The sequence below is a fragment of the Gopherus evgoodei genome, chromosome 15 (genome assembly GCF_007399415.2).
Source record: "Gopherus evgoodei ecotype Sinaloan lineage chromosome 15, rGopEvg1_v1.p, whole genome shotgun sequence".
Taxonomy (NCBI): Eukaryota; Metazoa; Chordata; order Testudines; family Testudinidae; genus Gopherus; species Gopherus evgoodei.
Genome location: NC_044336.1, coordinates 21,739,901 through 21,756,379, shown reverse-complemented (window position 1 = coordinate 21,756,379; position 16,479 = coordinate 21,739,901). Strand labels below are relative to the sequence as shown.

Below are 16,479 nucleotides of genomic sequence, written 5' to 3'. Positions count from 1 at the left end.
CTTCCCCAACTCTCTCAAAGCTTGTCCGATATAATTTATGAGGCAGACTCATCTGATAAAGTCATTTTGCTAGGGAAAGGCACAAATTGCTCTGTGTTTGCAGTACATTGTATTGCCAAGTACAAAGTGCTCTAAAAACAGCACTTTAGGTATCAAGTGCTAACAAAGCAAAAAGATTGCTGCCTCTGTGCTTGATTTACACTAGATACAAAATACACGGATCCAAGAGTGTAATGATTGTCCCCCTTTCAAGGAGTATTTTAAATTCATTTCGAAAAGAGATTCTCTGTAATGCCCAAAGAAATATTTGGATGAATTCCTGATTTTTCTGAATGAGATGAGCACTTATTTTGGAAAACAGAAAGGTAAGTTGGGGTTCTCAGGACAAAAGTTTTGGTGGCCTCAAAGTGTGGTCACCAGCTCCTGCTGGTGGCTGCTCTCACACTTTTTCCAAAAATACTTAATTAGCTTTAGGAAAAGCAAATAAATATCCACATATACATATCCAAATCATTGTAATTTATGTATTGCTAGCTAGCAGGTCTGTTGTGAAAAGTGATATTAACAAACATACAGGTATCAGTTTTCACAACAGACTTACTCAGCCCAGGCAATCCTGGGGACAAATTAAGCCCTGGATGGGGAGTTGGGGGAGGCAGCGGGGACCGGGTGGGATGTGGGGTCAGGGGTGGCAGCAGGGGGCTGGAGCCCAAAGCCCCGTGGCCACAGCCTGAAGCCCCATGGCTGGGGGACAGGGCCCAGGGATGGAGCCCAAAGCCGTGTGACTGGAGCCTGGGGCCTGCCACTGCACAGCCAGAGTCCAGGGCTGGAGCCCAAAGCCCCACAGACAGAGCCTGCGTCCTGCAACCTCAGGGTTGAAGCCCAAAGCCTGAGCCCCACTGCACCTGGGAAGATGGGGAACTCATTGGCTGCCTGCTCCTACAGGGGGTGTGCACCAGGTATCTCCAGATGGGGGCAGAGCCCAACTCCTGCTGGCGGCCCCAGCAACCAAGACCAAGGCGGTGCATCCAGGAGCAACAGGGAGGGGGAGGGGCTGCTACATTGCCCCACCCCCCAATCAGAGCCCAGGAGGCTGTGGCTGCAAGAAAAGTCCCTGGTGGTTGCATGTGAGAAATGCGAATATTGAGAACACTTAGTGTAGAAGAGTAGGGTGGCGTAACGGCAGAGCCCCGTCCCACCAGGCATGACAAAGGGATGGTTGGGCCAAATTTGAGTGAATGATATTGCGACCTAGCACTCAGGACAATAGTGTCACTCACATTTGGACCTGTCATCCTCCATCAGAATAAGTGGCATTGCAATCTGGCACATGCAGTTGCAGTGCCATTCAAATATGGAGGCCAGGCAGGTCACCTGGGCCCTCCCTCCGTGGCCTCCTTTTATACAAAGAGGTATATTTTTCAAAAGGCCAAACCTGGCCACCTTTCTGCAGATGCAATTTGTGACTGCAAAATGGATTGTGAATGCAAATCAGAATACTTGGCTCTTCTGCTACCTGATTTCTGCTCTCCATCAGGTAGCTGGAGGAGCTGGTCCTCAGATTTAGAAGAGCCACCCAATTGCAGGAACAAACTGCACCCTCAGAATGGAAGCTGCCTTTTTGAAAATTGAATTCAAAGCATCTGGAACAGTACTCAGTACTTGTGGCCTGATTCAAAGCCCACTGAATTCAATAGAAAGATTTCTAATGACTTCAAAGGACTTTGGATCAGGCCCTTAGATACTACAGCGATGGGAGCAACAGAACTACAATCAAAGACAGACAGATACTCTCCTCTGTAAAGTACCTGCACCTTTCCTAGGTGTAAGACCAAAGTCAGCAAACGCTGGGATAAATTTTCAGGGGTATGGACAAAAAATTGGACTCACAATTCTTCCTCTTTTTACTGGAGCTGTGCTCCTTTGGCCACATTACTCAGTTTTCTACTCAGTCCTCAAACAGGCAAAACTCCCACTGAATTGAATACCAGCTTGCCTGAGCAAGGACTGACTAATTGCTGAATAATGTCCTTAGGATTTGACCCTTTATTTTCAATGTACCGTAATGGAAATATACTCCCCACAGTCTTTGCCTTTCCGAGCCCTGATTCGTAAAGGTGCATCATGCGATATCTGTATGTTAATGTTTTCTTAAAGGAAGGATTTACCATAAAAGATTTGGCACTGCTTGAGCTATGCAGGTTGCCTATCCAGGTCTATCACCACTTAGCACCTGTGCTTTAAGCACTCCAGCCAATGTATGACTAGTCCTTCAAAGAGATGGGCGTGATTAAAGAGAACCAAGAGACCATCTGTGAGCATCCAGTGTGGTCACTGTTAAAAGGATTCTCAGCCAGGAGCAATGCAGTAGATATCAGTGGCCTGTTTGTGGACCAACAGCTAAGGAAGAGTCTTCATCACTAATATAGTTGTGTGCTGAGTTAACTTTCCAAAAGAACAAAATGCCTTTTGTAACCTCCTGATAACTGTTATGGTTTGAGCAAAACACAAATCCCAACTGCAATTAGATATTCAAGCAATTTAGATGGTCATTGTTTAGTTTCCTTTGATAAACTATGGAAACTTGGATATTGAGGCACATTCATCGCTGGGGTCATTCTGTTGACTTTGATGGAGTTATCTGGGGTGAATTTGGAACTTTTTATCTAGAGGCTTGCTGCGGTGGGGAAAATATTATACTAGGCACTGTATACACACAAAATGAAAAGATAGCCCCTGCCTTAAGTATATAAAAATAGAATTCTTTAAGGTAACCTCTGGACTCAATAACCCAATGTGGCAGATGAACTTCTAGTTTATCAGACTGACTAATTCTGGACCAGAAGTTTTCAGATAACATCTTATCTGGAAATAAGATGTTATCCAGGTCAGATAGACCCTACCTGAACATTTCATTTAAGAGCAATCATCAATGGTCCACTTTTAGTTGAGTAAGAGCAGGAAGTTACTCACTGATATGAAAGAAACATCCATGCTGCTAATAAGAACCACAGAATACCTGAATTGAAAAAATGTTTAATAAAAGAAAATTGATCATGGATCTACGCATTCTGCAGCTGGAAAATAAGATTTGATGTAGCACAAAGTATACAGTTAAAAACATGAAATAGTAACTGAGAAATCTTCATACGCTGTATCTTCCTCATTAACCAGAATGATCATTGAAGTTTAAAACTATAGATTGCATGTATGGGTCAATGTGACTCTTAGCACTATCTGATATTAGCAGTTATCATCAGTTTATTATAACATTATTCTTCTCCACTAATATAGAACTAGAGATCATCTGAAACCACATGAAAATTCCTTAAAAGAATAAAAGGCAAAAATTTCAAGAGTACATAAGCAATTTGGGCTCCTAAATCCCACTTTCAAAAATTACTTAAGCACTTAGAAATCTAAGTCTCATTTAAAGTTCACAGGAGTGAGGCTCGTAAGAGCCTATGCCACTTTTGAAAATGGGATTTAGGCTCCTAAGTCACATAGGCACTTTTAAATATTTTATCCAATGTTTTTAACAATGTGTGGTGACACTGTGCATAAATGCTCGTATCCTCAAGAGGGAACAGAGAACCTCCACACATGCCTTTTAGCGGTCGGAGGCAACAAGGACGGGGTCTGCTACAGAGTCTTAGTGGCATTGCTGAAAGTTTTAATCAGCGGCAGCATGATATGGAATGGCCCGGGGAGTGGGGGGAGAGGATGTCGACCATCAGATTGGCCTCCTCCACCACCTCCTCAGTTTTGATATTAAGGTTCTGGGCCACCCATCTCAGCAGATGCTGAAGGACCCTAGTGTCCTCTAAGGCCGGAGTTGTTGAGGAACCCGTCACCGCATCATCCAGCGATGAGGAAGATGAGATGGTGGTTGGTACTGGGGCCTGTTCCCTGCCCTTGACCCCTTGTGGTCCCGTGGGGCAAGGAGCAGCTGCACTGCGGTCAGTGCCATGGCCAGAGCCACAGTTGGTGCCGTGGCCGGTGCCATGGTTGGTGACACAGTTGGCATCGGGACGGGTGCCCTCAACAATGTTGCAGTTGGCGTCATGAGTGGTGCTGGTATCGGTGCTGAGGGTGGTGCTGCAAACATCACCCCAGTTGCCAATGGTATGATTGGTGCCGCAGTCATCGATGGTTCCATCGGAGCCAAGATCATTGACATCAGCGGGTGTGTCCCCACCTGGATGCCCAGCCTGAAAGAAGCTGAGGCCACCAATGCCACTCTGGAACCCTAGTTCTGGTGATAGGCCCAGGGTGTCCAGAAGGGCCACTAAGGAGCCTGCCATTGGCCCAGCCACGGTGCCAGGTAGGGTTGTCAGTTGCGGTGGAAGCAGGATCTTTTGCTCCTATTAGAGCACGACAACTCCGCTTCTGACTCTGAGGTCTCTGCTTGTGATGACCATGGAGGAGCGGAGTCGCTTAGTGCTGGATAGCAATGCCAACTGGAGGGCCAGAAGTGGTTCACCCACAAGGGCCACCTGTGCCACAGGCTGATGCAGTGGGGTTGGTGGTCTTATGGACATCATCGCCGGTTTGCCCACGGAATGTATCAGGCCTGGAACCTGTGCTGGCGATCTCTCACCTAGAAAGTGAGGGTGGCACTGTAAGTGCCAAAAGGTCCACTGCTGCCTCGAATGCCTCCAGTGTGGAGGGGAGCTGGAGGCCTTGTGGCGGTGTGCTGGTGAGCGGTGCTGGTCCGGACTCGATTGGACCCATCTCGGGGCAGGAGTCAATGAAATCCCCACCAAATGGGTGCCCGATGGGGGCGTGTTGGCCAACTGGTTGGTGACACAGTTGCCCTGTGTCAGCCTTTTTTCTTTTGTGGGGCACTGGGGAGTGCAACATTTGGGGCCTGTGGGCAGAGCCATGGTGATGCTGAGGGTCTCTAGCAGAGTCCTTCTTTGGCACCGGCTCATGCATGGACAATACTGGAGCACCAAGGGTGTGGCGCTTACGCCCGGCTCTGACTGAGGCCAAAGTGCTGTCTTCATAAGCAATACTCGGAGGCACTGCTTCCTAGCTTTAAGAGTCCAGGGGCAAAAACTTATACAGATTTTGCACCTTTCTCTAAGATGCCCCTTGCTGAGACACTTCAAGCATGAAGTGTGTGGGTCACTTTTTGCATAAACCTGCCACAGTCCGAGCATGGTTTAAAGCCCAGAAACCAAGACATAACCCGGTGCCAGGGAAAAACATTGGTGGGGGAGACCCCCCCCCCCCGAAGGAAAAAACTACTACACTATCTAACATTAACAAACTATATACACAAACACTGCTAACACTTGCTTCTAAGGCAAGAGCAACGGGGAGTTCCAGCTAGCCATTACAGGCAGTAAGAAGGAACTGAGACAGGGTTGGGTTGGCAGGGCCCTATAATGGGCACCATGAAGGCACGACTGCAGAGGGCATCCAGGCTGATCCTATGGATATTGCTAGGGGAAAAATCTTCTGGCTGTCATGCATGTGATGCGCACACACCTGTTTGGAATTGACATGAACAAGCACTCAAAGAAGAATACTTATTTACTGCATGCATATTGTACCAGAATATTTGAAATCAATCTACATTGTTGCTATAAACCGTTTCTAAATTTGTGGATCCAGCTATTAGAATTCCACATCCACATCTTACATTTTTTTATTGAACTGTTTGCTTCAGTCAATTATGAGTTATATAACAGTTCTTTCCAAATACCTAGACCAAGCTGAGGTCAAGTTTTATTGAATGAGAAGACAGGCAAACATTATGTGACTGTGATTTGTGATATGAAGCGGTATGTTACTCTGCCATGTGATGGAGCTGATTTGTTTTTTACAGTGTTGTAGGGTTGAAAGCAGAGTATTTGCACTCACATTTAGAGAAGGATGTGAAAGTAATGATTTTCAGAAAGATGGAAAGAACATCTCTTCATTTGAGCTTAGTAACCAGAAAGGTTCATGGTAGAGCTTCAGTTTATGAATCAAATCACAAGCCAAGTCATTGGGGCTAACTATAAACATTCGAAAAAGAATACCACCAAGTGAGGGAGAAGCTCACAGTGAGTGGCAGGACATAAAAACAGAGTAGTCTCACCACTTTGCCTCTTTCCTAGCTCATCTTTATTCAGCCTCTTATTCAGGACATAACTGAAATTTGTGCTTCAAGTGAAGTGCATATTTAAGTGTTTTTCTGAATAGTCTGGACTTAAGCACAAGCTTTCCTGGATTAAGGTCTCAGGGAGTAAGGAACAGCTGAACTTGATTTTGAGGGTAGATTCAAGGAGTTGCATTGTAAATTCATTATTATTTCCCTGTCCTTATTCATCTGAAAATGAAGATTGACATGGTGCAATTAGCAGGTATAGACATAAGGCTAGATACATAAAAATGAACAAACTAATGCAAATAAACAGCAACTAATCTCTAAGTGTTTCTTGTCTATCCTACCTAAACCTAAACAACCTTTTGTGTTGTTTAAAATAAACCCTGAAAACAAGTTGGCTGTCTTCTCATGACCATATCTCCAAAACATCCCTATTTTTAAAATACAGTTTATTACATGTGCAATGAATTTTGAGAACCTGGAAAGCTGTTTCATTTTAAGAATCAAGACTGGATGGTAATGTCTTTGCTTTCAATAGCAATTGTCTTGGCTTCACTGCCCCATCAAACAGTATATTTAGTATCATACTTCTTGGCTTTCAAATAGCTGATGTTGAAATTACAATCCTGTCAGGGTTTTGTCCAAAGGTACCATGATTGAGCTGTTACTGGAGGTTCCAACTTGGTAAAGTTTCATGCTCAATCTCAAACAGATGATGTAAACTTGTACATTTTACCATCTGCTGATTATATCCATAATGTAGTTATTTCATAGGCTTAAAATGTATCTAACTTGCTTCCTCAACCTCAGAGACAGAGTTCTTTATAATTTTCCAGTGCTCCCAGTTGGTTTGAACATTAGGACCCTGATTCTTCACTGCCCTCATGACCTGTGTTGTCATTGACACTTGCGCAAATGCATGTAAAATGCTATCAAATCAGGATTGTAGCATTTTATGGCTTCTTTGCATTCACTTTGCACAGTTATAAATGAGTACACAAGGTATAAGGCAGTAGATGATAAGGCCTTTGATAAATTCATAAAGGAGCACACAGGTGAGTAACTCTGCTTCCAACACATTGATAATGAAGCTTGGCTGTGTTGGTTTTTTTGTTTGGTTTTTTACCCTTGACTTTTATCTGTTTATTTTCCATCCAAATGATGTGCAGAGACAGTCCCAAAATAAAATGCAGGCAGGATTTATGTATACAGTGTCTTCAAACTGGGGGGGGTGTACTTCCCAAATCGAGGAGATCTAGGCATGCTAACTGATTGAGCTAGCTGCTAAAAATAGAGCATAGCCACGAAGTGAATGGCAGAAGGCACTAGCCAACCTGAGTATGTGCCTAATGTCTCAGCCCACGTCCAGACTACCCCGCCGTATCGGCGGGTTAAAATCGATTGCTCGGGGATCAATATATCGCGTCTAGTCTAGACGCGATATATCGATCCCCGAGTGCGCTTACATCGATTCCGGAACTCCATCAACCCGAACGGAGTTCCGGAATCGACACAGAGAGCCGCGGACATCGATCCCGCGCCGTCTGGACGGGTGAGTAATTCGATCTTAGATATTCGACTTCAGCTACGTTATTCACGTAGCTGAAGTTGCGTATCTAAGATTGATTTTCCTCCCCTAGTCTGGACGAGGCCTCAGACAGGTACATACTTGGGGCAGCTCGCCCCTCCTGCCACTTGCACTGTCACAACTACATATTTTAGTGTTAGCATGCCAGCTCTAAAGTGCAGACATACAGCACAATGGAATCTCTGCTTTCCCTTCTCTAGTTTCTTTATACATGATCTATACGAGAGTTTTAGTATTTTTAAAAAACCACATTGGATATTTTCCCATGCCATTACATTTACTTTAAACTTCCAATAGTTAATTGGTTTATAGCTAAGGATGAGATTCAACAGGAGTCATCCCATCTGGCTCCCTTGCTACTTCAGGTTGAGCAACTCCCTGCATTTTCACTTTAGTGCAGGGGTCGGCAACCTTTCAGAAGTGGTGTGCCAAGTCTTCATCTATTCACTCTGATTTTAGGTTTTGCGTGCCAGTAATATGTTTTAATGTTTTTAGAAGGTCTCATTCTATAAGTCTGTAGGGGACTGCGGAAGACTGTGTCACGGCCTAGCTAGGGTATTTTCACTTTCTCGGCGGCCGGTCACTGTAGGACACGGCACTCCAGTTATAACCCACTCCTAACTGGTTAAAACCAGTTTGCATGGCCCTCAGCCAAAGGGCGTACACCGCCCGTGGAAAGTCCCTGGCCTTTGGCCAAGGGGCGGACATAGCCTGTGGGAAGTCCCTTTTTGCATATGTATGAGTTGCTTTTGTATTGTGTATATATAGCTGTAGGCTCCCGGTCCCGCCCCTGGACTCCGTACCAGGCCGAGCTTTTCGTGCGCTGGGTTCCCCAGCCCCGTGACAGCAACACTTGGAGTCCCCATTGTGGGTGTGTCATGTTACCTTCATTAAAGCCAATTAATTCACCATGTGTGTGTGGGCCTCGTCCTTGCAGAGCATCCAGGCACGTAACAAAGTCTATAATATATAACTAAACTATTGTATGTAAAGTAAATAAGGTTTTAAAAATGTTTAAGAAACTTCATTTAAAATTAAATTAAAATGCAAAGGCCCCCAGAGCAGTGGCCAGGACCCAGGCAGTGTGAGTGCCACTGAAAATCAGCTCGTGCCGCCTTCGGCACGTGTGCCATAGGTTGTCTACCCCTGCTTTAGTGCATTACACTGAACTAACTCCTGCAGTGGGTAGGGAAGAGGAAGAGTGCAGTCAGCCACAGATCTTCACACAAGTAGTGATGCTTGCAAAGGGGCTGTCCAGCTGACACCCTTTGATAACCCACGAGAGTGTGCTGGCAGATCTGCCATGTTCTGTGGGTGTGATATGCCAAAAGAGATATGGTTTTCAGAAATAGGGGTATGGCTGGAGCACAGTCAGGTGTGTATGTATGCTGCCAACTCTAGAATACGCTAGCAGGTCTCATTGGAAATAGACCTGTTGCTCCTTGAGCAATAAACAGTGCCTTATAGTGCATTGTACTAGAATGACCTGTAGCGTCATGCCCTGCCATGCCACAATATCTTTTGTGCCAAATGAGCTTCACAGCATCGCCAAGTTTCTACTGCTCCCATCAGAGCTCTGGCTGTTGGGTAACAGACTAGTATTTGGCCTCATGTATCTTATTATATCCTGCCATTCATTTAAGCAAATTGTGTTATTTTTACTTAGTGTTTATTAGCATGGTTCCATTGTGCCTTAAAACAGACACATTAACAAGCTAACAAATGGGGACTTTTCAGCCAAGGTTTTTCAATTGTGGTTCTCCTTGCTTTGCAGGATCCTAAACATTTCAAGTCAGAGAAGACAGGGAGAGGCCTCTTAAAAGAAGGCTGGAGGGAGACACACCAGCCGATCATGTGCTCCTACAAACTGGTGACTGTGAAATTTGAAGTCTGGGGACTTCAAACTAGAGTAGAACAATTTGTACATAAGGTCAGTGAATGCCTATATGCTGTTATCCTGCACAGGAGAAGAGCTAGAGCCCAAGTGGAACTAGAGAATTATCCTGACCTGCACATGAATAGGACTAGAGATGGGTATGAGCCAGGGAGTTCAGGTTTAGATCTGGTTCCAAACCTCCTTAACATTCACGGGCGACTGGAACTTGGGTTTCGTCTGTCAATTAAAGAGAAGAGGCCCAGCTGTAAAATTAATCTCTGGATACAAACTCCCCCAAAGGCTCGAGTTATTCAGATCCAAGGCTTAGTTTTTTACCCACCTCTGAGTACAGCCAGTAATAACATCTCCAGTGCTGTGATCCTTAAGTAGGCAGAACTAACAACATCCTTTCCCAAGAGACCTCCATTGCTCGTAAAATAATATTTGTGCCAATAACAACAGCTTTATTGTGACAATTCTGAACTGTTAGATGAATACAATACAATGTTTCTAGACTGAAATATTTTTTCCTGTCATTTCTTTACTTGAAGCTTTTAAAGTCTGTATTGCACTTTATCAGCAGTTCATTTAATGTTACCACAATTAAACAAACATTGTGGGTCTGACTCTGACCTCACTCACTCTGATTTTACACCATTGACATCAGTGTAGTTACTCCCAATGTACTGAAAGTGAGAGCAGAATGTGAGGTCAAAGAGTTACTTCAATTTGACAGCTCTGTTGGCTTTAATGGTTATCTATCTGGATGCAGTAAAAGCTCATTAATTCTCATTATGCTAATCTGCCAATTTCATAATACTAAGAACAAAAACCATGGCAGTCTCAGCCCACTCCTTAGATTTAGAGTCTGATTCTAACCTCAGTCTCACTGATGTAAATCAAGAGTATCTCCTCTGAAGTCACAAGAACTACACCAGTAAGGCCTGGTCTACACTGGGGCGGGGTGTCGATGTAAGATATGCAACTTCAGCTACGGGGATGCTGTGGCTGAAGTCAAAGTATCTTATTCCGACTTACCTCCCGTCCTCACAGCACGGGATCGACATCCGTGGCTCCCCCGTCGACTCCACTACCGCCGCTCGCTCCGGTGGAGTTCTGGAATCAATGGGGAGCGCATTCAGGGATCGATATATCGCATCTAGATGAGACGCGATATATCGATCCCCAATCAATCGATCGCTACCCGCCAATACGACGGGTAGTCTGGACGTACCCTAAGAAACCAATGTAAATGAGATCAGAACTGGACCATTAGCGTAATATTAAAATATCACCGAATGACAGTTTCTACACAACTGAGTTTGACTTACTGCAGTAGTTCTGATGCCTTTTGCACCATTCATTTGATTTCCTGAAGTTTAGTATGCTTCGCTCTCAAGTGTATATTACTGTTCATTTTCACTGGATGTGAGATTCCTTCTTCTAAAACCAGACATCTCAGGGCATGTACAGAGTTCCAAGAGGATAAAGTAACAGTTTCAAACACTTCTCCTATTCTGAAAAGTCAATCCCTTTTTTATTGAAAAATGCCTACATTTTTCCATAAAGGTTTTGACTCATGCTTTTTGGATAGGATTTTCTATATACACCTCTACCTCGATATGACGTGACCCGATATAACACAAATTCAGATATAACATGGTAAAGAAGTGCTCCAGGGGGGCAGGGCTGTGCATTCTGGTGGATCAAAGCAAGTTCGATATAACATGGTAAGATTTTTTGGCTCCCGAGGACAGCGTTGTAGTGAGGTAGAGGTGTATTCTCCTGCCAAAGTTTTGTATATTATATTTTTTTAGAAGATTTTTTTTAAATCTGTAATTAGAAATGAGTACCCTTCATAGAATAACAACATCCAGGCTATCTTACAGCTTTCATAAGTGGTCAGAAAATTATCCATTCCACTTGTCCAAATATTAATTAATTAGTGATACAATTATCAAACGGTCTTCTCCAGGTATTTTAATGTCCAGACATTGGTAGGATTTTGGAAGGTTATTGACCTCTCATATGTGAAAAGAACTAATAGGTTCCATTTTAAGATAGAAGGGAAAGGAGTTCCAGTCTACTTGCCCAAATATTAATATATTCATTGTACAGTTCCCAAATGTCCCCTTCTTGTGTATGTCACCATAGAACAGTGTAGAGTCTCAAAGTTCAGGGTGTTTATGTCCTTCTACCCTATAGAGAGACCATGATGTTACTATAGTTTATTTTTCTATAATGTTTTACTACACAAGATACTTTAAACCTCTTTTTTCTTATTTCACAGGTGGTCAGAGATATATTAATGATTGGTCACCGACAGGCTTTTGCATGGGTTGATGAGTGGTATGGTAAGTCTTATTCACAAAATTAACTTACAAAATAGCCTTGGAAAAGGCCTGATGGAAAACCCATTGAAATAAATTGAGACTCCTATTGGCTTTAATGGACTTTGGATGAGGCCCAAAATATATAGGGCCTTATTTCACCCCTCACTCTACACGTAAGCTTATGCCACAATAGCCGCTTGTGGGGAAGATGCATCCAGGAGGTGGGAGCAGGGTGTATGGTCCACGTATTTTAGAGCATATGCCCCAGTTCCAGACACTCCATCTTTGGCAGTTTAGTGCTGCCCATCAAGAATAATCTACATGAAAAACAATGCATAGGTTGGAATACAAGCCCATATTAATGCTGCTTTCATAGCACTAATGTGCAATCATCTCCAACCTCCAAGGTCTTGGCCCATGTTATTTCCAACTCAATTTCAACTTTTCAGGATGGGTTTTAAACTATTAATATAAAATGTAATAAAAACCAGAACTAAAAGTTCCTGTTTGAAAAATAAATATAAATGTCAATAGCTCCAATTGAGAACCCACGGGCTCTGATTCAACAGTGGCTGCATACACAACTCCCATGGAATCCATGCTTCAGCTGTAGAAATGGGCACTTTGAATTTTACATGGTAATTTCAACATCTAGTTGATGACATTTTATTGCACAATAAACACACAGGTATTGTGCCATATACATACTATTTCAATAAAGGGCATGCATTATCCCAGATATTTGTAGATCAGTTTCTAAAACATTCTTGTAATATAGAATTGCAATTTAGAAATGTATTTAAAAGTGACAAAGATAGATAAAACTACCTTGAGGTTCAAGGGAATACTGCCTTAAACTTTTCATGAATAATCTTTAGAGATTCTAAGGCCTGGTCTACACTGAAAAGTTATATCAGCACAGCTACGTCAGTCAGGCAATGTGAAAAAACCACCCCCTGATCAGCATAGATTTCCCCCGTTGTAGATGCAGCTATGTTGATGGAAAAGGGCCTCTGTCAACATAGCTAAGAATTGGGCTTGGTCCACACTACATACTTACTTCAATATAGGTATGTTGCTTAGGGGTGTTGAAAAAATTATAGTGACCACACACGCACGCACACACACGCACACACACACACCCCCTACCTCTCTCGACCATGTAGACAGCACTATGTCAGCAGGAGAGCTTCTCCTGCCGACATACTTACCACCTCTCGTAGAAGTGGAACTTCATCAGACATGCTACAGTGGCACAGCTGCACTGGTGCAGCTGTGCCACTGTAAATCTGTAGCGTAGACCTGTCTCTGGTCTACTGTAGAAAATTAAGTTGGCTTCACTGCATTGCTCAGGAATGTTGCTCAGGAAAAATCCACACCTCTGAGCAGCAAAGTTAAGTCAACCTAACCGCTAGTTTCGACAGCGCTTGGTGATAGGGAGGTGGATTATCTATGCCAATGGGAGAACCCCTCCTGTCAGCATAAGTAGTGTCTATACTGAAGCACTATAGCTGTGCAGCTGCAGCAATTCAGCTGTGGCACTTTAGCGTTTCAAGTGTAGACAAGCCCTAACTTCATTTTGGAAGGTTGTGTTCCTAATCTTCTGTCAGTGTAGGCTGTGTCTACACAATGGGGCTATGCCAGTATAATCTCAATAGAGCAGACGTGATGTCTTCTTCTGTGTTTTTTAATTTAGGGACACATAAACTAGTAAGAGGATTCTGCATCTTTAATCAAATGAGAACAAGCTTTACTTCCTCATACAGTGTATGTCCCACACCTCAACAAATCCTGATGCCATGATCGGTATCCATAATTTTTGTAAAAGACACAGTGTCTGTGTTCAGACAGTGTCCCCTAGCTACAAATGAAAATAACCACTTCCCAATATTAGTTTAGCTTATCTCTGATTTTCAGGTTTCTTTTCTAATGAAATTCATACTCTTTTGTTTCCTTAAGCTACGTTTTATAGTGATCCCATGTGATGCTTTTATCTTGTTTCCTAGATAGATAGATGGATGGATGATAGTAACCAGAAACTTAATGTATATTTTGTTGTTCCTTTGGTAGCTTGGACTGTTGCTTAAAATGTGTAGCGCTGTTTATGCAGTAGGTCCTAATCACAAATACTTTACATAAGCAGATTGGGGAAGACACTGCTGAAACACTTGTGCTGTATTTTTATATGTTTGGCTTAATGTAGACAATTAAACAAAAATTAAGTCATTATTTTCAGCTCCTTGTTTTTCATTTTTGTTCATACACTATGAGGGCATTTCTGTGGACGTTTTTTTGTGCAATCAGACAGGTATGCTCAAGAAGAATATCCAAGATGCATGACCACATAGTTATATCTGCCAGTGTTTGGCTGGTGATGATCTTCAGCACAAATTGCAAATAGAGACTGAGGAATTCCTCTGCTCCCATTACATAAGAGAATGTGAATGGATTCATTTATATGGGAATCAGCTTCATAGAAACAGCTTTAACCAGTGTGTAATGCATCATTTCTGGGGGATTTAACTTATGCCAGGAGAACTACTTCAGAAGAGTCCGCCTATGCTTTGGCTAGTCCTTGCTTCCACATTATGTGTTGTTAGCTCCGCTATATGCTCTTACACCAGGTCAAAATGGGCACAGTTTGACTGTTCAGTTGCCAAGGAGAAGAATATAAATTTTTACATCAAAAAGATACCCCTAGTGATGCAGAAGATTACAAAATATGATCAGTGTCTTGATCTTCAAAAAATGACAACAGTGTGAAATGGGCTTTGGTAGACTATCAATCTGAAGTACTGTACAACGGAATCAATAGAACCTATTCATTTCATGAAAAGGAGTAAGATTTCTCTCCCTGAAGCCATAGAACATGCCTGCTTGAGAAATAAGATTTACTTGACAGATCATGAGTCTATGCATTGGAGGATGAGTCCAGAAGAGGACATGCTAATGAAGATCTTATCCCTGCAGTGCTTCCAAGGGCATAGTTTGCCTGGGTTACCAGCTGTTGTAGGTGTTGAGGTCCTTCATTTTTAGATCTTCCCTAATCATCTTTGGCCAGGGAGGCCTGTGTGTCCCTTTCCTCTACTTCCACCTTCCACAGCACATGTGCCCACAGGGTCCCACTGCACAACAAGAAATCCAAGCTAACAAATGCCAGTTGAATGTAAATTATACAAGAGAGTCCTGTCAAGCTGAAAAGTAGAGGAGTAAAACACTGGTTAAGCCATCATTTAAAAAAGTTGGACCAAATTAATCCTTGATGTAAACTTGCTGGAGTCAGTGGTGTCACACCAGGGATGAATTTAGCTCATTACATTTACAAAGCTGAAAATGAACAAAATCAGATTTTCTAGTATGAATTCACAATGGGACACAGAATTTGCTTCTTATTACTTTTGTTCCAAATGAGGATTCAGAGCTAGCTAAAATCTTGCCTTCCTCTGAATTTTCATGCCTGCACCTTGAGATTTTTTTTCAGATCTCATTTTATAGTTTTCTGGCAAAGAGTGCCTGGAAATAAAGAACCATGCATTTCAATGAAAAGTGCTGGCTAAATCCATATTTATAACTAGGATGGTATTCTATAGTATTGAGTCTAAATTTTCAAGCAAATTGTTTTTCAGTCAATAAATTCATGTTCTTCTACAATATTCAGAAAAGAGGACAGACTCAAAATGAATAAACTATTGCAGCTGTGCTGAAAAAAAGACAATGTACCAATTTGCTTATTGTACTGTAGAACTGATAATAACATACACATCTGCTTTTTCTCATTTCTTACCTATAATGTGGTGCTCTGGTGCTTACTCTTTATTTTACACTGTCTTCCTTCAAGTCAATAGGAAGTACTTGTATGCATTCATGAGAACAAAGACCTTTTATATATACTAGTTCTTTTTGCCCTGCCGAGAACATGCTACTTGTTTCTGAAGTGGAGAAGAACAGCTTAGAACAGAGGTGGGCAAACTACCTGTCCTGCCCAGCCCTTGAGTTCCTGGCCGGGGAGGCAAGCCTCCAGCCCCCCCCCCGATACCCCCCCTCCCCTGTAGCCTCAGCTCACCGTGTTGCCAGCGCTCTGGGTGGCAGGACTGCGAGCTCCTGCTGGACAGCGTGGAGGCGTGGCTGGCTCCAGCCAGGCGGCGCAGCTGCCAGTCCTGCTACTCTGAGCAGCATGGTCAGGGGGCAGGGAGCGAGGGAGTTGGATAAGGGGCAGGGAGTCCAGGAGGGCCTTTCAGGGGGCGGGGGTGTGGATAGGGGGCGGGGCAGACAGGGGACAGGGAACCAGGTGATTGGATAGGCGGTGGGGTGACGGGGGAGCGGTTGGAGTGGGAGGGGGCAGTCAGGGGACAAGGAGCAGGGGGAGTTGGATGGGCTGAGGGTTCTGAGGGGGGCAGTCAGGGGGTGGGAACTGGGGGGGGCAGATATGGGGTGGGGCCTAGGCTGTTTGGGGAGGCACAGCCTTCCCTACCCAGCCCTCCATAGAGTTTTGGAACCCCGATGTGGCCCTCAGGCCAAAACGTTTGCCCACCCCAGACTTAGAAAGTGAGATATTTTCCAGTTCAATGTGTTTTTCAAATCC

At 43.6% G+C, this 16,479-nt stretch overlaps 1 protein-coding gene and 1 long non-coding RNA gene across 6 annotated transcripts in view; one reads left to right on the top strand and one right to left on the bottom strand.

Moving 5' to 3' along the window:
* Nucleotides 1–16,479, top strand: part of PITPNC1 (phosphatidylinositol transfer protein cytoplasmic 1) — a 203,251-nt gene that overhangs the window by 173,919 nt on the left and 12,853 nt on the right. For all 5 annotated transcript variants that reach the window (XM_030533989.1, XM_030533986.1, XM_030533990.1 and 2 more), the window contains 2 exons: nt 9,463–9,618; nt 11,855–11,918. In XM_030533989.1, coding sequence (XP_030389849.1) covers nt 9,463–9,618; nt 11,855–11,918 — 220 coding nt within the window. The remainder of the gene's footprint in view (nt 1–9,462; nt 9,619–11,854; nt 11,919–16,479) is intronic.
* On the bottom strand, nt 4,608–10,643 carry LOC115635380. The gene is made up of 3 exons (XR_003996576.1): nt 10,603–10,643; nt 9,697–9,801; nt 4,608–6,322 (listed from the first exon to the last, which is right to left on the bottom strand). It is a non-coding gene; the product is annotated as an uncharacterized LOC115635380 (long non-coding RNA).